The following is a 22,126-nucleotide window of genomic DNA, read 5'->3' on the forward strand; positions in this document are numbered from 1 at the left end:
CTGAATCTTGTAGCAGTAGTGTAAGTCATTATCTTACCTACAGAAAGAAAGGGGGGAAAAAAAAAAGGGAAGCAGTATCAAAGCATTTGGGTAGCGTACATGCACTTTACATAACTATCTGAAACTTACTAATGCTATATGACTACATGACTTCTAAGAATAAAAATGTAAACAATAATAGTGACTTGATTTTTTTTTAATCTAAATTTTGAAATAAAATATCATTTCTACACTGTGCTGTTACTCTGGCATACCTGTGGGTTGCTGCTCTGCATGTGGGTGTTGCCAGTGTAGGTCCCATCCCTTGGGTCCATCCTTCTGGTTTTGGGACTTTTCAAGGTAACCTTGTTATGGATATTCTTTCTGTAGCACTACCTCAATCAGGTATCAAGCATTTGTCAAAACATGTCTGTGTATGTATGCTAAGGGTTATCTTTGTTTCTCCTGCTGTGGCAGGACACCTTTCTCTACCACTCCTGAGTGGGCTGGTTGCAGTGGAAGAGCCTCCAAGTGAAAGCTGTGGGGAGGGGGGAAACCCTCAGGTGGTTTCTACTGAGGGAGAGGGAGGGGAAGTGAATGGACAGTTACTGTGAGTGCTAACTTTCTCAAAACCTTTGATGTTGTTGCCCAGAGGGGGCCTGTTATAATGGTTGTGACCTGTAACAAACACGGAGCTGTTTGTTGTGTTTCAAAGCTTCTATTTGCTATCCAGGCTCTTGGCAGGTCCCCTCAGCCAATACAGCCCTGTGAACTTGTGTTTGAACTTGCTGAACTGTGTTTAATTGAGTTTGTCCAGCTTTCCATTTTCATGAAAGCACAGGTGAAGAATCTGTATATTTTTTAGTCTATAAAATCAGTACTTCCCACTTTGGACAGAGTAGAGTTCTCCACATGTGTTTAGTGATGTGTTCACCTGTGTGGTCAATAAATCTACATCCACGTGTCAGGTGCCATCAAATGAACAGAGAGGTAATTCCAGAGTACTACCAGTTGTTGTTTGAACAGTCCTGGCTTATTGCCTACTGAGTGTGACTACTTGCAGCTTTTCAAAAAGTTTTGTGTTCTTAAAAAGGCACTGTGCATTTCTCCTGACAGCTCTTGGTCAGTGCTGGTGAAATATTCACAGGGATTCATCTTTGGTTATGCCACCATGAAAGGAAAACACTCTTTTCTCTGTACTTGGAAATAAAGTAGTGGAAGAAGCAGGAAGTACGTGTGATTTGTAATCCTATAGCTGCTCAGGAAGCATATGGAGTTAAAATGTGTGTGTGTGTGTGTATACTTATGTTGTTCCTTCTCAGACCTTGCTAAGAATATGGACTTAAGCAGGTGGATGTTTAATAATCTTGCACATCTGGGTGTTGAGTGGCCCTGACATGGCTGGATATTCTGCAGATATCTAGTCCTGACTGACAGCTTCGAGAACGTGATTGCCTTGGATTTTTTTTCTGTTAAAGCAACTAGTACTTTGGTTTTCTGTGAAGACCTATAGAGACTCCAGTGTCATAGTCTTCATTTGAAAGTGTTGATGATTATCTAAACTTAGTATTCATGAATCAGCCCCACTAGTCAGTATTTGTTTTATGTGACCAGGGGTGTTAAATTTAAATGAACATTGAACGTTCACAGCAATATTTGTTTTCTGTATTACTAATTCTGACTTTTTTTTTCCATGCATGACTGCTTGTGCTAAAGTCAGAGTTTCCTTATCGTAATAAACTTATGCATCTTGTCTCTAAGACAGAAGGAGTCCATAGATCTGTTTTAAATCAGTTCTTCACCCAGGGAGATGACAGGTGTTGAAAACCAACATGAAAGAGAGCAAATTATTAGAAGGATCAAAGGAATTTTTACTTCCTGACCCCAAAGTTTCTACCATTTTTTGAGGAATGCTGCTATCAGAGTGCGCATTGCAAAACTGTCCTGTGTTCTGTGAACTAAACAGCAGTCTGGTTACGGCACAGTCAGACGATCTGCTTGCTCTGGGGTTAAGAGTGCGTGCTGGCAAAAATGTATGTTGACAGGCACACGCTCATATATACATTATTTTTATGGCAGAGCTGTGTCTCTACTGGCAGCTGTCTTATGGTAAGACATTAATATCTCCATGCTTTAGACTGACGTAGCAATAGTGACGGATATCTGTAGCAAAGATCCGATCTGTAGGCATTAGCCACTAAATAAGTTGGGTTTTGGGAGCTATGAGAGCAAAACCATTTTTCTGTCTTGCTCTTTTGAGATGTGTCAGTTGAACTGTGCTTCTTTTTTGAATACTGCTTTTCAGGTATACGTTTTGCAGCAGGTTAGCTGCTGTTAAGCCTGTTACTTTTAGAGCCAGACCGTATTCATTATACTAACTTTGCAAAAGTCCTAATCAGTTCAGTGGTTAGAAAGTATATTAGCTTTCAAACCAGATGTGTTCCTTTCCAACTCCTGCTGTTACCTACGTACGTAAGTCTTTGAACACTAAGTATAGTTTTCCAAGGTACAAAACTAGTTATCTGTCACACTAACTATGTCCACTCACCTGACAGTCACTATGCGTAGCTTGCTCCCAAAAGCTACTGTCTGTTCTGTTCATTTTTTCCACATACGCTTAACGCCGTTCCCTTTATAGTAAAACACTCTAATACCTCTGCTATCTTGGTTGGATAACCAGTGCTTCGTGATATAATTTGAAATCGTTGTATATCGTGGATGAACGGGGAGAGGTTAAGCATAAATTACTCAATTTTCATTCCTTCCTGTATTTTTTGGAATAAATTGACCAAATAATACACATTAATTACTACATAGTGCTGTCAACGTACTAACTGTAAGATTTAAACTAACTGTATAGAAGTTAACTATACGGAAGCATTCAGATGCCAGGGCTTTGTGCAATGTGTGCTCATTCTGAAAATTATTAAGTGGTGGATAAGAACTCATTTTGAGTACAAAAACCCACAGTGCTGTTAAAAGTTATGCGCTTTCACAGCAAAATGCCAGTAATCCAGATGAAGTGCTATCAGGTTGCTTTAGAAACAAGAGTTTCTGGCCCCTAGAAACCAGGGAGAAAGTCAAGTGTCATTAAAGCTGACCTGTGTTCTGTATAAAACATTCTTATGTTTATTTCACATTTACTGTTATCCTATTTGTTAATGAAGGTATTAATTCTCTCAGAAGATATGCTTAACTACTATGAATATTGCAGCAGACTTGCAAAATCATCTATAAAAATAAACACTACCAGCAGAGTTTATTTGCTATAAACACTAAAATTGACTAAAGTTAATGTTTGTGAATACTTTGTAGAATAACATTGTGTTAGCAAACTTCCAGAAAGAAAATTGTTTGGGGTTAAAAGAAGAGTAGTTAAAGGATATTTTCTTTTAGGATACTGGGGAGGGAGTTATCTTCTCAAAAACTTTCAAACTAGACATTGAATGTAAGTTATATTTCCTATTCTGTTACTGAATAAAAACACTGGGTAAAATTATGTATTTTTGTCTGTCTACAAATAGCAATTCCGCTAACTGTTCTCATGTTCTGTATTTATTGTCAACAGCTGAAAAGAAATATGCCGGCATACTTGGCTCCTTGGAGGGCTTCTCCATGTGTCTTCAGATCCTCCAAATCGGAACTCATGCCGAATCTAGCCAGTGATGGAGTTGTCTGTGCTCCGCTTCAGACATTCACTGAAGAGGAGACAATGCTGAAAGATATGGGTACCTATTATCTGTGTAGTTAAAATCCAGAAATGTCTTATCAGAAGGGAAATTTTTAGCTTAAAAACTTATTTTCATTATTTAATTCTAGTTAAATGTTGAGATTGTTGTGGGGGATTTTGCTTAATTTTGAAGCTGCTTTATTTCACAAGAGTAAAATGTTCTTTTTCCATGTAGCCATGGCACAGTTCCACATACCACAGTGCAGTTTACTCTGCATAAGTAAATATTAACTGTTTAAAACTGTTGATGTCGCAGAAGTGAAGTTGCCTGGAGACAGGCCTGGCATTGACTCGTGCCCTTTCTAAAGAGTAACTGTAGTTCAGCTACAGTTAACTGCTCTGGCCGGTTTTTAGAGATTTCACGTATACCCAGATCGGTGACTGATGATGTGAGTGTCTGCCATGCAGCCTGGCCCGCATGAAGAAGGCAGTGTTTCAGAAGGAATCCTCAGAGGAAAGGTGAAAGAGCAACGACCTGCACATCTGGGAGAAAGCTTCTAAAAGGCTCCGGTTAAACAGAAACAGTTCTTATTTATAGGACTTTGTGCACTAAAGATAGCATTTGATAAAGCCTGAGACCATCTTCCCAAACTGCAGGTTGTAAAGAAGTAAGATACAGCTAACAATACAAGAGGTGTATTTGAAATATTTTCTATAATTTTTTTGGTCAACCAATGTTACATAAGTGTTTGAAAGCATAAGAGATGCTTTCAAAGTTTCTGAATTTATAGGAAGTATTTGTTTTGTTTTAGAGAGATGTAGCAGTGTTCAGAACTTGTTTCACTTGGGCAACTTTTTGTCCTTTTATTAACTTGTCTGAGAGAGTCAGGGAATACATGTGTAACCTGTCAGAAGTACCATGTGACTGTTACATTGATCTTCAAGGAGAATGTTAGAATACTTAGACACTTTCTTTCTTCTCTTCATTACAGTGACAAAATTTGCTCAAGAACGAGTTGCACCTTTGGTGCAAAAAATGGATGAGAATTCGAAAATGGAAGACTCTGTAATACAGGGATTGTTTGAACAAGGGGTCTGCACACTTTTACTTAATCTTTTATTCAGAAAGTGACATCATTTTATGAATCTGTGGCTGTGTACTTTTCAGATATTTAGATTAAAATGTTGAAGGATATAATTCAAATGAACTAATGAATCATTACAAATTTTGGATTTATCTTCAACAGGGCAACTTACTCTTTTTTACTGCATTATCACTCTCCATCTTTTCCTGTAATATTCTTTCCATCTCTTCCTCTCTCATACCACATTCTTTTCTGCATTGCTTACCTCCCCTCTTTTTTTTTTTTTTTAATTGGATAAGCAGAATTGCAGAGAATGCTAGAACTGGCATGAATCTCATAAGTGTTGCTGGGAAAGGGTGTCATGAGTCCTTTATGTCCTTACTGGGCAAACACAAGCAGTTGTGTTGCAGATATCACGGTGTTCATTCCTGGATTCAATTTTAGCCTTCCTGCTATCGAACCTAAAGCTTGTTCGTATTTAGAATGTCATTTTATACAATGACAACTCTAAATATTAGACTTCTGTTGAGGTTGCAGTTGTTGTGGAAAATGTAATCAAATTTGTCAAGGCAATGTTTGGCCCGTATACTGCATGTGTTAATTATTTCTTGCATGAATTGACTGTTGACTTCTGTGAAGAATTGTTAGTTTGTTAAGGGTATTGAGGGAAAACAGGTCTTTGGGGAAGGATCTGAAACTATTTACATGCTGTATTTTTTATTTTAATCTCCTAAGATTTCTTTTCTTGGACAAGTTGTTGATAGGAACTAACAAATTGATATATTTGCATCTTCTACATTTCAGCTGATGAGTATTGAGCTTGGGGAAGAATATGGAGGAACCGGAGCTTCGTTTTTTTCAGTCATACTGGCAGTAGAAGAATTGGCCAAAGTTGATCCAGCTGTAGCTCTTCTATGTGAACTCCAAAATACACTAACAAATAGGTTGTTTACCACATATGGAACAGAAGAACAAAAGAGAACTTACTTGCCCAGAGTGGCTAAAGATACAGTGAGTCAGATTCTCACTTTACTGAGCTATACTATAGTTTTTAATAGTGATGTGATGTTAGTGGGGTTTTTTTTCCCGTTAACAAAATGGGTGACTGCAGCACTGGAAAATGTGTGTGTGAACTTTGAAACACTGGTTAGAGCTGAGATCTGTGGTGATATAGATGTGTCCTCTCGTCAGTAGCTGAGGGGTAAAAGTGGAAAGGCACTTATTAGTTTAATTATCAGTTTACTGTGGAGAGGAACTTAGAGCAGTTGACTTAGAGAGACGTAATTACATAGTGATTCTATTCTTAATCTCCGTATCTGAAACTTAGTTACTTTGATGCAGTAGGTTAAAATGTTTGAATTTAAGAGACTTGTGCTTGTTTATAACTATTTTTGTTGCCGAATTTGTTGTATGTTGTGCCTATACGTTCAGTAAAAATTAAAATGAGTTTTTCCCTTCAACTGATAGGTAGGCAGTTTCTGCCTTTCGGAGGCTGGATCTGGCAGTGATGCTTTTTCTTTGAAGACTCGGGCTGAAAAGAAAGGAGACTACTATATTATCAATGGCTCAAAGATGTGGATTAGCTTCGCAGAACACGCAGGAGTTTTCTTTGTGATGGCAAATACAGATCCATCCTTAGTAAGTTGCTAAAGAATAGTTGTATTTCAGTGATAGCTGGTGATATATGAAACTATGGATTTTGTATTAATAATCTGATGTTAAAGGTTAATATTCTTTGCACCTTTTCCTAGCTGACAGAAAACATTTAAAAATATTTCCCAACAGAAAGTGAGAACTTGCTGAGCAATTTAATAAATTCGTCCCACCAGGGAAAATAAAAATGTCAGAATCATAATTGGTTAGATGAAGAGCACAGCATGCATTGCTATTATTCTGAGCAATGTAAGAACAGATAGTGTTAAGTCTTTCTAATCCTTCTGACTTAGCTAAGAAGTTGCTTGTGCTAAAGGCAAAATAGAGTTTAGCCTACGTGCACTGGAAAACTAACAAATATACCGTAGTAAAGTATGTTCAGGTGAAAAGATCCATAGCTGAACATGCATGTTTCAAGTTTTGTCACCAGCTTGGATATAGGTAGTAGATTCGTAAAAGTCAACTGAAGATTTTAAGATATATTATACCAATACAGTAGGATAATAATCAAATACAAAACTAAATTGTTTAAAACTTTTATTTATTTTTTAAACTTATTCCAGTGTCTCAGTCTTAAAAATTTAACTTGAAGATATTTATTTTTAAAATAAAAATTTTGGGTTTTGACTAAATAAGAAGAAGGGGTTTTCTTTCATTGTACTGCGCAGTTGGACTTCATGACATTTTCTGAATTTTTATTAGTTTCTTCACAAGCTGGTGGTTGATTTGTATGCTACATACAACGAAAATATATTTGTTAAACCAGTTTCTATATTTAACTGCTGTGCATTGCTGTACGATCTGGAGTTGTTTCCGTATTAGTGTAACATCTAAAAAATGTTGTCTTCTTAAAGTCAGAAATTTGCTTTTAAATATTCAAGAAGGAGATGAAAAGTAAATGCTGCTCAAAGATTAAATAACAGTTGACATCAGTTTAAATTATAGAAGATAGCAGTGTGGAATTATGTATTGAAATGTACACTCTGCACTAGCAGCTCCCGTTTGGTGAGAAGGGTTGTCACTGAGGTGAGATGGAAATAGTAGCCCTTCTCTTTAATAAGAGGCAACTCTTCCACAAGAACCACAGGATTTTTCCTGCTTCTCAGTGTCACCTCTTAGTGAGAGGAGGTGCAGTGGGCGTTAGGGACAGGAAGAGATGGAAACATGGCCAGGAACACCTTGCGTTTCTGTCTCATGGACTTTGTAGTATGTTGCGTAAGAGACACTGCTGTGGTTCTGACCAGGGGAAATGCTGAAGGAACAAGAGTGAGTAGTGGAGAGGAGAGAAAAATTGCAATAAGAATTACATGGATGGAGAAAGTGACAGCTTTATCAGGTATCTGTACTTAAAGCATCTAGTTTAAGCCTTCAAAGATGTGAAGGTTTTAAGCCTGTGTGTAGGAGATGCCAGAATTTAGACTGGCTATACAGTCTGTCTGTTGTGACGTGCATTATTTAGTCGCCTGTCCAAATCATGATCTGAATACCAAATGAACTCTTTGAGCTTTCTGGTCACAACCATCATAATGATTTCACAGTACTTTATGAAGTATATTCTCGCTGCCTCTCTAAAGTGAAGAGACGGTGATATCCATGTTCTGTAAACTGGAATCACAAGCAGAATGTGTGCACCAATTCGGGGTGTTAGATTACGTCTGTTATAGTACAATTATACTGCACTTTGAATATTCAAGCACAGTTCCCAGTGACACCAGTCTCATCAGTCAGTGCTTTTACTTTGGACAACCTTAAAAGGAAGAGCTACTCTTCCAGAAGAGTAGCTGAAGTAGTTGGGCTTAACTAAAACCTTGCATCCTATAGAATCATCTAACAGGTTTGTTTAGAGCCATTATTCATTTGACCACTTTAGTCTAAAGATACCCTACTTATTCTTGCAGTCCATTGTTTGATTGTGACCTATGGTCCAACAGCAAGCAGTAACTTTACTACCCAGCAATAACTTGCTTTCCCAGTGATTTCCAATTAGATAGGCACTACAGTCCTGTTTCATTTATATAATACCAGTCTCCTGTCATGTCAAGAGAACTTTTAAGATTGTTCTGATTATGTTTTCCACATGGAATATTTTAATATAAAGCTATCCCTGGACTTCGTTAAACTGTAATTATCAGACAGAGGGAATAGATGATGGTGCCAGTGTTTTATTTAGTAATATGGTATGAAGCAGGTGTAAAAGTTTAGTATTGTAATGAGATGTTAGACCACCATTTGGTGATATTAGTATAAAAAACAGTTCTTGATTATTTTTAAATTCATCCTAGGGGTACAGGGGAATTACGTGCTTCGTAGTAGATGGCAACACAGAAGGACTACATGTAGGGAAGAAAGAGGACAAGCTTGGAATCAGAGCATCTTCCACCTGCCCAGTAACATTTGATAATGTTAAGGTATTGTAAGTTTAGCTATTGAAGCATAATTTGTGTACAATCAGAGCTTGACCACATATAAAGAAAGAATGTTAACTACATTTCTTAATATTTTATCCTTAGACATACTGTTTGTTTAGCATATTTTAACTTTTTCTTCCCTATTCTTTCACAGAAGTTTTGAGGGGGGTTGGGTTTCTTAAATTTCAATACTGTTCTTCTCAATCATCACTTTATATTCGCATGTATCAGGAAATGTTCTAACCAGATATTCTAGGAATCAGATATCTGGTTTATGTTTTATGACTTTACTTATGAGGAACATTAAATAAAACACATACACTGATTCACCTGTGAACCCTACTAGCAGTTGCAAAGCAGAATAGAGAAGGAGTAATTGAGTGATTTTATTCTTTAGGTTCCTGAGACCAATATCTTGGGACAGGTTGGACAAGGCTATAAGTATGCAATTGGAATGCTAAATACCGGCAGAATAGGTATTGCTGCACAGGTGGGTAATTTTGGTTAGTACTGAATACAAAAGGTATATAACTTTGAATTTGGATTTAAATTTAGAAAATATTTAAAACTGATAAAAATAAACTATTTAGAAAATACTTTATTAAAAACTGAATTGCCACTAGATGTCACTATTCCTGTATCTAAGTTAGAGTAAAATGCTGAAACAACTGTAAATGGTAGAATTCTCCTTCAGTGACATAAGCTTTTGAATAAGATTTTAAGATTTTGAAAACATTAAATGGAAATTAGTTTGTCTTTGATGGTTAACTTATTGCTATTGAAATATATCAACATTTTTATCTCCATTATGCAAATTTATTTTACAGAAAAAACTAGCGTTGGAAAATGTGATTTTATGGAATTGCCAGACGTGACCTTATGCTAACTGATGTTTTCCCAACACCTTATTTTTAAGTCAACTTATTTTCTAAATAAATATGATTTTTTTATATAGTTCTGGTATCTGATTATACAGCTAATTAGCAGCAGACTGCATTGTTATGTTGTTTTCCCACCTACCCATTTTCCTATGTATTGTGGGTTTTTTTCTAGAACCTTAAATGGTTAAGGAGTAGATGTCTGAACACAGTCAGAGTCATGTTTTTATCTTCTTAGGGGCCCTTGGCTTTCAGCTTAATATGCAAGTCTATCCAAAAGTACCCATTGTACATCATTAAAAGTAGTTTGACATAAGCTGCTTGATGTGACAGCTGACAGCCATGTTGTAGTGTCCCATCTTGACTTAGAAAAGTTTTATGAGATTCCAATTTTACCATATATTTTACCTTGATTTTTGATAATTCTTCATGTCATTAATTTTCTTTTTTTTTTTTCCTTATTTGATGCATCTCTTAATCTGATTCCCTATCTTTGTTTTCTCTAGGAGAGAAACTAGGTAGAAAAAAATGCATTCAGATGGATGGTAGTTATATAATGAAAATAATTGATCTTTTTTAATAGCTATGTATTTCAAGGTATGTGAAAGGCATGGTCCTTTCTTTGCTGTCTTGCTTGAAATGGAATACACTTCTCAAAATTTGGTAGTTAAATGTAAAACCAGTTTACTTTCCAGATTTCATAGTGTTTCTTTAGGCTAACAAATCAGACACTAAGGTAGATGCAAGTTACTTCTTCATGAATATATGTAGTTTTCCCAGATGTATCCTCCAAGATAACAACTGTGTTTTGCTTTCTGCTGCTGAGTGAAGAAAGTGTGTGAAAAGACAATGAATCTTCTAAAATTATTCTGTTGAGTTAGTTTTTTTATTTCTAGAAAATGCTGGAGCAAATGTTATCTCTCCTGCCGCCATACTGATTTTCTAAGTTCTGAAATAAATTGCAAATTCTGATAGTTTAGTGTCTTCTATGAAATGAAAAAGTATTTTTATTATTAAAATAGCTTTGAATAGTCATTCAGATTATTTTTCCTTGAATAATGTAATGTAGATCTATAGATCTTTAGTTTACAGTAATTTTCCCATGTAATTAAGAAACGCTTAATATTTGCCCAACCACGGCTGATCCATAAGTTTTGTTCAAAAATTAGTGCTAGTGTTTTCACACATCTTGCTTTTAGTAAGAAAGTTTCTTTCAGGAATGGAACAAGATGGAATAGGCTTATTCCTCAAAGTTTGATTTTTTTTTTTTCTTCTTTTTTTCTTTTTTTTCTTCTTTTTTTTTCCCCCCTAACTCACCTCAGTATGTCTTATTTCTCACAGATGTTAGGTCTGGCACAGGGGTGTTTTGACCATACAATTCCGTATACAAAGGAGAGAGTCCAGTTTGGGAAAAGCGTATTCGATTTCCAGGTACTTGTTAATGAACACATGGGAAATTTGCTCCAAGAGAGTAGTAGTTACCGCAGTATAAGTCAGTAACATGAGTAATCTTTGTTGCATAATTTGTGGTCCACCTTGTGTCATGTCTCTACTTCCCAATATTTGAGAAGAATTTTTCTAAAGAATTTCAGGTGAGCATTCATCAACCACATAAAATATATCTATTCAGTGATGTGTGCCTTTGCAAGTACCATACAAATAATTTAAAACTTCAAAACATTATTAACATAACTCCTTTTGCTTGATAGTATATTCACTGCCTCTGAAAATAATATACATGGAACTCCTTTCTCTTTTGATTTTAATATCACAGTATGTTGAATGTGTTCCAGTTTTCATACCCTTTCATGAGATCTAGGGGAAGGCCTTTTTCTGGAAACACTAGAAATTATAAAAAGATGAAGAAAACTGATTGAATTATTAGATTTCCTGTGTTATACAAAGACATTTAGTTTTCATGATAATATCTGTATCTTAAAATGAAAAGGACTCTTTGTTGCAAAAATGATGTAGAGTTTAATAAGGAAGAAATATAATTGTAATTACTATAGTAATTTTCTTGTTAAAAGAAATCTACCTCTCGGATGAAGGGAAGGAACATTAGTACTACTCATAATTTATACAAATTTTAGGAAGCACCCTCAGATATCTGGGAAATTATTGAAAGTGTGTCTTTTGAATGGGAAATGGAATTTATAATTGCCAAATCATTTTGTTATTTTGACCTGCATATATATATTTTTTCAAATTTTAGTGAGTGGTGTTAATGTTCTAATAAGATGAAAGATTTCATTGTGTTCTAGGAGCAAGTTAGGCTACTAAATGTTCATTTTCAGTCATCATAATGTTTGGGTCTCCTTAAATAAACCTATTCTTCTGTAATAACTACCATTTAGATGTGAGCTCCATTACCTTTTTCCTTCCCTTTGAATCCATCCATCAGTCATGTTCTCTATACTTTTATGCTGCTCCTAACTCTTGTCTTATGGCTATGGGACATGGAAAGAACTGGTCATCACCTTGCTAGTTCTCCACTTTATTTAAGAGGTCCTTTTTTCAAGTCTTTCTCAGTTAAGCTCATCAGGGAACTAGACTTGTTAGTGGATGAATGTTCTCAATAGACAGCTGCAAAATAAAAATACAGTTTTGACCTACCTGTGTCTCTGCCGTGCTGAGGAGAACGTTAAGATTTTTCTGAAATTTTCCTAAATATTCATGGGTGTGGATAGGTTCGTGTTGAACTCCCCTGTCCAACCAGTCAGGCAAGAAGTTCCCCAGTACTCCTGCATCCAAGAAGAAGGAAGGAGAACATGGGAGTGCAGTTCCTAAAGGACTTTGGTGGCCCAGAGGTTTACCAATGTCAGTGTCATAGATGCAGAGATGTGCAGATTTACTAGCCCACCTAGATTTTGTATTTTAGAGTGTAGGTATGTTCCTTGGTGAAAAGAATCGTTCTTGATAGAAATTCCAGTTGAGTACTAGATACTGGTTCTGTCTGACTTGTGGCATGCTTATTACAGGGGTTGCAACATCAGATTGCTCAGGTGGCCACGCAGTTGGAGGCCGCGAGGTTGCTCACCTACAATGCAGCCCGTCTTGTGGAAACAGGGAGGCCGTTCATCAAGGAGGCAAGCATGGCCAAATACTACGCTGCTGAGGTAACTTGCAGTTTCTTTATTCAGTGGATTTATTTCACTGCTGAATGTGTAACTTCCAATTCACGTTTTGCTGTGAGATCTCTGGATGTACTTTTACCTCGTTTCTCATTCTCAGTCCGTCCATGGAATGTAAAGTGGGCCATCAAAGAATGAACTGCTCATGCCCCTAAATAAAATTTTGAAAAACAGGCAACAACATTAAAAGAGAAAGTGAATTAGTATTTTCAGTCATCTAGGGAGATTTCATTTTATCAGAATTCTCTTGTGGCTGGAGAAGTGGCATGGTGAGACTGTTGTCTCTCTTGTGACCATTATAACTCTGCTGGTCACAACTGTATGTCTTAATATGATTCAAAACTGGATTGCTGCTGCCTCTTTGTAATTGATGTCTTGCATACTGCTGCTAGTCTTGTTCATGGTGCAATATGTGAACTATTGCAGTAACTGTTACTGAATTCTTGATGTGCTCTGACTTAGAAAAATGTTGTTTTTATTCTAAAATAACTTGCATAAATAAGATGAATTCAAAAATATCAGTCCTTCCTCTTCCCACATGTTCTAGTAACTACTTTAATTGCTGGGTTGTTTTTTTTTTTTACTTTAAATAGCTACAAAGAATAAAATGTACTACCACCTGGATGAAGTTGAATTCTGAAACTGTACCTCTGAAACTCTTTTCATAGGTTGCAACACTGACAACTAGTAAATGCATTGAATGGATGGGTGGTGTTGGATTCACAAAAAATTATCCAATGGAAAAGTACTATCGTGACTGCAAGATAGGTGAGTGATAGTTTTGTAACGACTATTTCTTGTAGCATTAGTAGTATTAAAGTTTGGGGATGACTGACTGGCTATTTTTTAAGATATTTTTTCTGTGAGACTGTCATCAAAACTTATTCAAAAGCTCAGGTATAAGAGTGTAAAACTTTACGTATATATATGTGTGTATGCAAGGCTAGTTAAAATGTTTAATTAGTTACCCATAAAATGCAGACACACACATTGTGTCCCATTCTATTAAGAAAATCCCAGTTAAAAAAAAAATTGAAAATACTTTATTTGGCTTTAAGATCTGAATCTGTGTGGAGTTTTATTTTCCAGGCTTCTTTGTTTACCAGTATGATCCTCAGACCTAACAGTTTGACATTTCTAACAATATTACCCTTTGACTTTTATTGCTGATAGCATTTGTAAATACTTAATTTTTATTGGTTATTTAGAAATTGCTTTTCAGGAAAATGTCTTGTCATTACGTTGTACCACCAGAAGAGTATTTTAAGGGTTGCAGATAAGCAAATATGAACATTTATGTAAATAGTAATTCTGTTTCTAGAACTTGCTCAGTAAAGCTTCACTTCACAATTGTAAATGCTCTAACTGGACTGTTAGAATGATATCTTGGTCTCTCTTCATATACTCACTGTGGGTTTTATAGTCTTCTAATTTATTTTTTTCTGATTTCAGGTACAATATATGAAGGAACTTCAAATATCCAGTTGAGCACCATTGCAAAAAGCTTAGCAAAGGAGTACTGAAACCATAAGGACTTCCTGACTGTTAATGGAAATTATTTCACTGGACACTCATTGTGAATTACAGATTTATTTGTAATTATAAAAATCGTAAACAAGAATACATCATCAGAGACAGAATAGCAAGGAAAACCAGGAATTCTGCATTTCAGGACAGTGAGTGTGTAATTCATGTGAAATAATGAATTCCATGTTCAAAACCACATCATGAGTTAAAAGTATCTCTTTCTACCTGAGGCACTTTTAAGCTAACACATTGGCTGAAATTAATTTGTTGCCTTACATTATGCAAACAGTGTAATCTCCACTTCTGAGATTTCAAAATGAAAACAAAAGAAGCCAAATCTTTGGTTTGGCTGGTGTGAAAGGTTCTGTTAAGCCACCTGGGAGAAAAGATTATAGGTGCAGCGGAATTGTTGCATGTCATGAAGCTGCGGTTTGTTCGTGGTGCCCTGTATTAGCATGGGGTACAGGAGAGGTATGTGGAAAGAGATAGAAGTGATGGTTTCCTCTATCCCAGGTGGAGTGATGTCTGTGGAGCTGCTGTAATTGGAGTAATTTTTATAGCAGCCCTTAGTGTGTTCTTAAGTATATCTTGGTAATTAAGCCCTTCCAGCCCCAATTTGTAGTACTGAAAGGTGGATAATATCTACCTCCCTTTCTAGCCTTCTCAGCTGTTAAGGGTTTTAATCTAAGAGCCTATTTATAGTTCTCCTTTCATGAAAGGTTGAGTTGAAATCTTTGTGAAATGGGGTTAAAAAAGCTCTAGTAGTTCTGCAAAAAGACGGATATAAGCTAGGTAATAGGAATGCTGTGATACTACCTCGCAGTGGCCTTTCCATGTTCAATGCATTCTACAAACTAATCCTCACAGCCTTCCTGGGAGTTAGGGAGGGACTGTTAATTTGTAGTTTAGAAAACTCACTCATGGAAGTTAGTGGTTCTCTACAAAAAGAGCAAAGTTTTTTTCCCTTTTGAGAGAAAGAGAAGGGGGTTTTGAGAAGTATTTGCTTTTTTTTATCCCTCCCTGTTTACTCTAAAATTAGACATTTTATTTATTGCAGAAACCTCTTCAGTGCTGGAGAACTAAACTAAGAATCAAGAGACACAAAGCTTAATACATGAAAAATTATTATAATTCCTGTAATTGGCAATTTGTTTCAAGTGTTTTTGGGAGGGAAGGATTGATTTTCTGGTTTTAGCTGACTCAGAAGAATCTAATTTTTAAAGCTTGCTAGTCACTGATGATTCACTTCAAGTGGAGCTGAGAATGTTACAGCCCAAGACTCTCAAAGGATTTTCTACAAAAACTAGGGTAAATTACACTTCAGTGTGATTTCGTAAAACAAGCAGACTGCAGTGCCTTATACAAAGAAACAAGCAAGGAGGAAAAGCACTGTTAAAAAGTTTTCTGACTTCAAAGGGAAGTAACTCGTTTAGTGAATTACTCCTCCCCACATACACACTTTGCCTGTTGATAGGTGAAGAATTAGTGTGGTAATTATCCATATGCCAATAAAAAAAACCTCTCCCATATCAGTTTGATCAACAGCTTTGAGATTTTCAAAAATACAAGAGTAGAAGAGTAGACTAGATGATTTCTGAAGTTTTCTTCTAGCATTATTATTAGCATAATCATCATCATTATTATTATCATGATTAACGCATTTCAGGTTGTTTGCAGGCTTTCTTTCTGCTGAATTGAAACAGCTGGAGAGATTGTTAGACTAGAATTAAGACTGCAGGCACCATAACAGTTAACTACAGTTATTTTGCTCAACGTAGTCTTGTCTGTGAGTCTAAAATTATCATAACTCCAGCATTTTGTAGTATGGTTAACGATGAATGTAATGAGTTGTGCTAATGTGAGGCAGACCTTAGCTGCTGCAGTTTAGTCTGCTTTGCTAACATGAGCGTCAGCAGAGATCCGGTTTTGTAGGTCAGTTTAATAGGTCTCCTAGTTTGAGGTACTGTCTTAGCTCGGGTTTTGTAGTTTTGCATAAGGCTCGGAAGTGAGTTACAATGCTTAGCTGACTTAATATAGTGCTGAAAGCAAACTCTTTGTGGAGGAGAGTGCAGAGCTCTTTGAAGGACTGTTAAAGGCTAGATATCCAGGGTTATGTGAAAGGACTGTCTCTTTGTGTAGAACTGTCAGGTATCCATTTGAAAAAATAATCAGGAAAAAATCAAAATAATGTTATTTCCAACAGTCTGAACTTGGATGCCATACTGCAGGAAACAACCTGAATGGCCTCATCAGCTACTCAACAGTTCTTCTCAAAAATGCAATGTCAAGCCTTTAATACTACGGTTGTAAATATTTCACGTATCTCGGTTCTGTATGCTGTATTCTATACACAGTAACTTTTAAAAAGAAATGTATGTATTGTATTTGATTTTTGTCTACAAAATTTTGTGGAGGAATATGCGCGCAAATGATTTATAACCATTGAGTTTCTTTCATTATTGTTTTAAAAGGGCATGTACCACTCCGGAGACCACTAGGTATTTTAGTTGCCAACTCTGGGAAAAGTTAACTTGTTTCATCCCCTTCAGTCTGATTCCATTGCTGCACTAACACAGACATGGGTTTAGTAATAAAATTACTGCGCCGTTGTCCAGGAGCTGTTAAGCTTCCCTCACCCTGTTCAGTTTGGGACAGGCATTTACAGATTGTCATGAATTGCATTTCTCCGTTTGGCACCGTGGGCGTAGGTCTGTTGATGGTGGCTGGCTGCACCAGTAGGTGTAGGGCTGCAGAGCTGGTGTTGTGAACACTGTGCTAATGACAGGACTCAAAGCCGCTTTATACACAATATGTGTATATTCTTCCCGGTGAGGGTGACAGAGCACTGGAACAGGCTGCCCAGAGAGGTTGTGGAGTCTCCTTCTCTGGAGACATTCAAAGCCCGCCTGGATGCGTTCCTGTGTGATCTGATCTAGGTGTTCCTGCTCCGGCAGGAGGATTGGACTAGATGATCTTTCGAGGTCCCTTCCAATCTCTAACATTCTGTGATTCCGTGATATTAGTGAGTTTTCCCTTTAATTGCCTTAGTCCAGTCAACCTAGGCTATTGCCCTCGAACGGCATCTTCAGTATCAAATGTATCTGGGCTTCCCCAGTTAGAAGAAAAGACCTGTATTGAGAATGTACTAAGAAGTGCCTGAATGATATTAGTGAGTTTTCCCTTTAGATGCCCTTAGTCCAGTCAACCTAGGCTATTGCCCTCGAACGGCATCTTCAGTATCAAATGTATCTGGGCTTCCCCAGTTAGAAGAAAAGACCTGTATTGAGAATGTACTAAGAAGTGCCTGAATTTTATATTTTACTTCATACAATGCTAATCTTGTATATCAGGTGATGGCTCTATAATAATTTGTCATTTAAAATTTTTCCCAGATCTTGCAATTTTTGTACTGGGAGAGAATGACTATATCATCTGTCAGGTTTCTTTAGTATTATTCTGGTTTGCGATAAAGGTCTGCAGCAGATTTCCATGGAAAGGTTTAATAGCTACTTGAGAAGTACTCAAATACAACATTTTATGTCATGTTTTCTATGCTGTTGTTCTTTCTTCCATATTTTCTTTTCCCCATATAAAGATTGTGTTAGAAAAGGCTTCTGTGAAATACAAAGTAATTGTTCATTGGGAGCTTTTTGCTATGTAAAGAATTTTCTAATTAACATGTTATTGCATTTCCATTTGGAAATCTTTTGGTGAGAGACACATTTCAAGTTCTTCCTACCAAGCTAAGTTCGATTTGAAACAGTCTGCTTTGAAAGCAGCTGTCTGACTTTCCGGAGCTTGCTTATTGAATACACAAAAGCTGAAGACACCTTTTTCCCCGCTGTGGTGGATCTTCTCCTAAGAGAATTACATGAAAGTGGTTAACACCTACCACAAGTACTTTGTAAATAGTTAGTTGTTACGTTATCTCTGTGCAAACTCTTGGCAGAGGCACAAACCAAGTGAGAGCTGACAGGCAGATGAATGCATATTGTACAATTCCCAAATAATTTTCCTGTGATTTGTCATGTTTTATGTTGTATTGAAATAGAGTTGTTGCAGAGTGTTTTGTCAAGAGTTGCCTCCTCCTCTGAAGTGTGACTCCTTGGTCTAGGTCCAGGTGAGAGAGCATGGCTGGAATCCTAAAGCTACGTAGCATGGTCAGCTGTACACAGCAGGTGGGAGAAAGCAAGAGTTCTTTCCAAGCCCACACCAGCGACAATCAAACATCAATGTATAGTGAATCCAGAGTTCCAGACTAACAAATGGGAGTTGCAATCATTATTTCAGTTAAATATGCCAGTTACAAGATCAGTTGCTGTAATTAATGAAATCCTGCTTAGCAGCATTGAGGGAATTTCTCATTATCTGACACTGGAGACATTATTAAACTGCTTTAAAATCCTGGTGTTTATTATCCCCTAAAAATGTTCTGTTTGTATGCAATAACTGTCTAATACATTAGGTAACTAGAACTAACCAGTGTGTTTCCTAATAGCTTGTTTCATAGATCAGAGCATTCAAATGTTGATTCATATTGGTACATTAATTTTCAAAAAGCACATGCAATGTACAATTTAACATTTTTTTCTGATAAAATATTTAAAAGTAGAAATAAAAAAAATGTAGTCTCAATAGGCGGTAATAGCATTTTTATGTATTCTGTCTTTCAAGATCCTTGGGATTTACATCTTTCTAAAACTGTTCTTCCTCTGTGTGTCTTACTACCTGTAGAGCTACTAATACTGGAAGACTATACACATAAAAAAATTGCAAGGTGACTTCACTAAAGATCCTTGCTCCTCACCTGATGGAAAACTGTGTCTCAATAGCCAAGTAACCAATGCTTTCAGAACTGGATTTCTTTAATAGAAATTCAGAGGCCTTCTGAACACACAGAAAAATATGTTCAAACATTTTGCAGGGATCTCTGAAGGAAAGCTATTACAAGTTGTACCCACTCTTACATTAAAAAAAAATAAAATCAAATAGCAACAATAAAATCTAAAATACAGCAGTAATTCCTCAACTTCCATATTGCAAGTTTGCATATTTGGGGGTCACCTAGCCAGGAAATCAGAATATAGAGACCAAAAAGTAAATTCTGCTCTCTAACCAGCCAGACCTGGAGGTCTCCTTACAGTCCATTTGAAGTTTTACACAAACCATCATCACAATTTGTGACAGCTTTAAAAACATCTGTTGTAAATCACCAGATAAGGCAGGACCCGGACTGCTTTGGGTATGTTTAACAGGGGAGAGAAGTCAACTTGCAGACATTAGCAGGACTTAAAATTGGCTTCATTTCATCTGTAATGATGGCTAGAGGGTCATGGGGGAAAGCGCCCATTGGTGGGAAGAGCTGAAACAGAGCAGTAGTTGGGGTCAGGGACAAGGGCAGGTTGGCACATCAAGAAATGCCTTAATGTTTGCCAGCTACGAGACAACTTTATTTCGTAGCATCAAGAGAACAAAGGGAAGAGTAGAGCTGCAATATGATGGCTTCATGTTGAGTTTGAATCCCCTGCCTCTCTGGGTAAGTTTGATTGTCTTCAAAGTTTCCATTTTGGAGCCTGCAGAAGGACACTGATTGGGTCTTCACTTTGTAGGAAAGAAGAAGCTCTAATACTCAGATCCAGAGCCCATGTTCTCCTGGTTGAGGGGTTGTTTCCTGCCTTCTCTTGCAAACATTCAACCAAGATTTTTAAATTATGACCCACTTATCAGATGAACAGAATAATTTTCTGATCATCCTTTTCATTTGCTGCAAGTTTCTTCAATATTTTTGGCTTGAAATATTTTCAAAGACATGCTGCAAGATTTTCCTGTTCACTAATTTGCATCTTAAAGATGCAAATTAAATGCAAATTTTTCAATATAACCAGAGCAGTCATCCAGTTTTAATTTGATACTGTGTCACTGAGTTTTTCTGCCTTTGTGTAGATGGTACCTGAAGACATGATAATAAATTTTAGAAAGACACCAGCTTCTCTGGATATTTTTCTATCTGTAGGGATACAAAAAGCAGAGACTGTGAAAGGCTGAGAGTCCCACAAGGGAAACAGATGTTATTTACGCTAAAAACTACTATTTGATATAACTTTGTTTTTGGAGTTACTGTATCCCACACTTAACCCAGCTAAAAGACCAGCTGAAGTGAAAAAGCCAATTCTGAAATGATACCAAGTTGTAGGCACAATGTTTTACTTTGGCTTTTTGTGGGTTTTTTTGCATTTTATCTCATAGAGAACAGCTTTGTGTCAACTCTGATAAACTGACCTAAAAATAATTGAGGAATAATTCAGAAATTAAAGTTAAGCTTCTGGAAATGTAATTAATTACTGAAAAGCTCCATAGGACTTGTTTTGTTAATGGAGCTGTGGAATGTACAGTTGGTACAGAGCAAAATGTGGTTCAGTGCAAAAGCTGATGCAGCTTGTTTTAGGAAAGAAAGTGTTGGACATTCTGTTCCTGAGGTGGAGGATATTTACACACCAAATGCAGCATTTGCTCTAATTGTTCCCGCAAGAGTTGAGGCAAAGGACCTTTTTTCAGCTCAGGTACTTTTTGAACTTTTAAAATGTTTTATGATTCCCTGTTATGTAGTAGGAGATGGTTATATGATATGAAGGTTGGATTTACATTCATAGTCTTGTTTTTCCCATGTTCAGAGAAAAATTCCGTATGTTCCGTTGTATAATTTTTACCAGATACAAACTGTTGTGCTCCCTTCTTAAATTTCTAATTACTTAAGTCTCCTCAAAGTCTGTCCAGTCAAGCTTTAGAAATAAAATAATTTTTCTCAGTTTAATTGCAGCAATGTCTACATTTGATTGATATGGCAGGTTATTTTGACTGTTGCTTGAATAATAAAATGTAGATTCAACAAGCTATTTGTCATAAAATACATGTGACTGCCATGCAGGATTCAGAGTGTCTACAGTCCAAAGTAAGGCACAGCAGTAGATCTTCCATTTTATGCTAGAAGTATTTTAGCTCAGTAGAGCAGTGCTTTGACTTCAGTGATTCAATTTGCAGAGATAAACAATTCTCTGGAGGTAATATAGCTTGTCGTTATTTAATAATTATTTAAAATGTGCCTTGTTACCCTTGTGTAAGAATCTGGGCCACAGGAGAGTTTTGGTTGTCCTCTAATTCTTCAGGGGGCTGACACAGCACTGGGTTAAAGCACCCGATGATCTGGTGTCTCAGACTACTGTAATTTAATAGCCAGCCTTCTCTATACTGCTGCTTCTATTTAGAAGTGTCCAAAAATCTTTTTTTTTTTTTTTAACTGTAAAAGCCTTCTGGCACTGAATTACATCTATTTCTTGACTGAAACATATCTGCTCTATGCTAACCTCATTATCCAGGAATGATTTCGAGAAGAGGAAGTGAAGAATAATTAAATCATTCCTAACTGAAGGAAATGCTTCGCAGAACTATGCAAATTCCAATTTGGCCAAGATGCTGTGGTTTCATATTCTATTTCTGGGAAGGGCAGAGGGAGAAACAGTTATTTTTGGAGATATAGATAGCCAGGTTCTGACTTTGTTTTTCTCTCTTGCCTCCAGATGAGAGCGTGCTGGGACATCCCTGTTCAGGAGAGAGCACAGTACCAGCTATCACCTGCTTCTCAGTACCTGTCCTGCTGTAAGTGCTTATGAATTAAAAGTGCCCCAGTTGCTGCATCACCTGCTTTGGTTGATGCTTGAGATCCCTGAAAGGGGGTATTTTGCCTGCAAAATTAGGACTCAGCTCTCATCTGAAGTAGCAACTTCTCTGCTGCCCT

General features: G+C 36.7%; 1 protein-coding gene across 1 annotated transcript; it reads left to right on the plus strand.

Annotated features, from left to right (window-relative positions):
• Positions 1 to 3,550: 3,550 nt before the first annotated feature.
• On the plus strand, positions 3,551 to 14,410 carry ACADSB (acyl-CoA dehydrogenase, short/branched chain). The gene is made up of 10 exons (XM_010083969.1): positions 3,551 to 3,707; positions 4,642 to 4,742; positions 5,539 to 5,745; positions 6,202 to 6,372; positions 8,670 to 8,795; positions 9,193 to 9,285; positions 11,015 to 11,104; positions 12,655 to 12,792; positions 13,476 to 13,575; positions 14,260 to 14,410. Exons 1-10 carry the CDS (start codon positions 3,560 to 3,562, stop codon positions 14,328 to 14,330), a joined length of 1,245 nt encoding a protein of 414 aa, XP_010082271.1. The 5' UTR covers positions 3,551 to 3,559; the 3' UTR covers positions 14,331 to 14,410.
• The last annotated feature ends 7,716 nt before the right edge of the window (positions 14,411 to 22,126 follow it).

The sequence above is a fragment of the Pterocles gutturalis genome, unplaced genomic scaffold (genome assembly GCF_000699245.1).
Source record: "Pterocles gutturalis isolate BGI_N339 unplaced genomic scaffold, ASM69924v1 scaffold16675, whole genome shotgun sequence".
NCBI classification, from domain to species: domain Eukaryota; kingdom Metazoa; phylum Chordata; class Aves; order Pterocliformes; family Pteroclidae; genus Pterocles; species Pterocles gutturalis.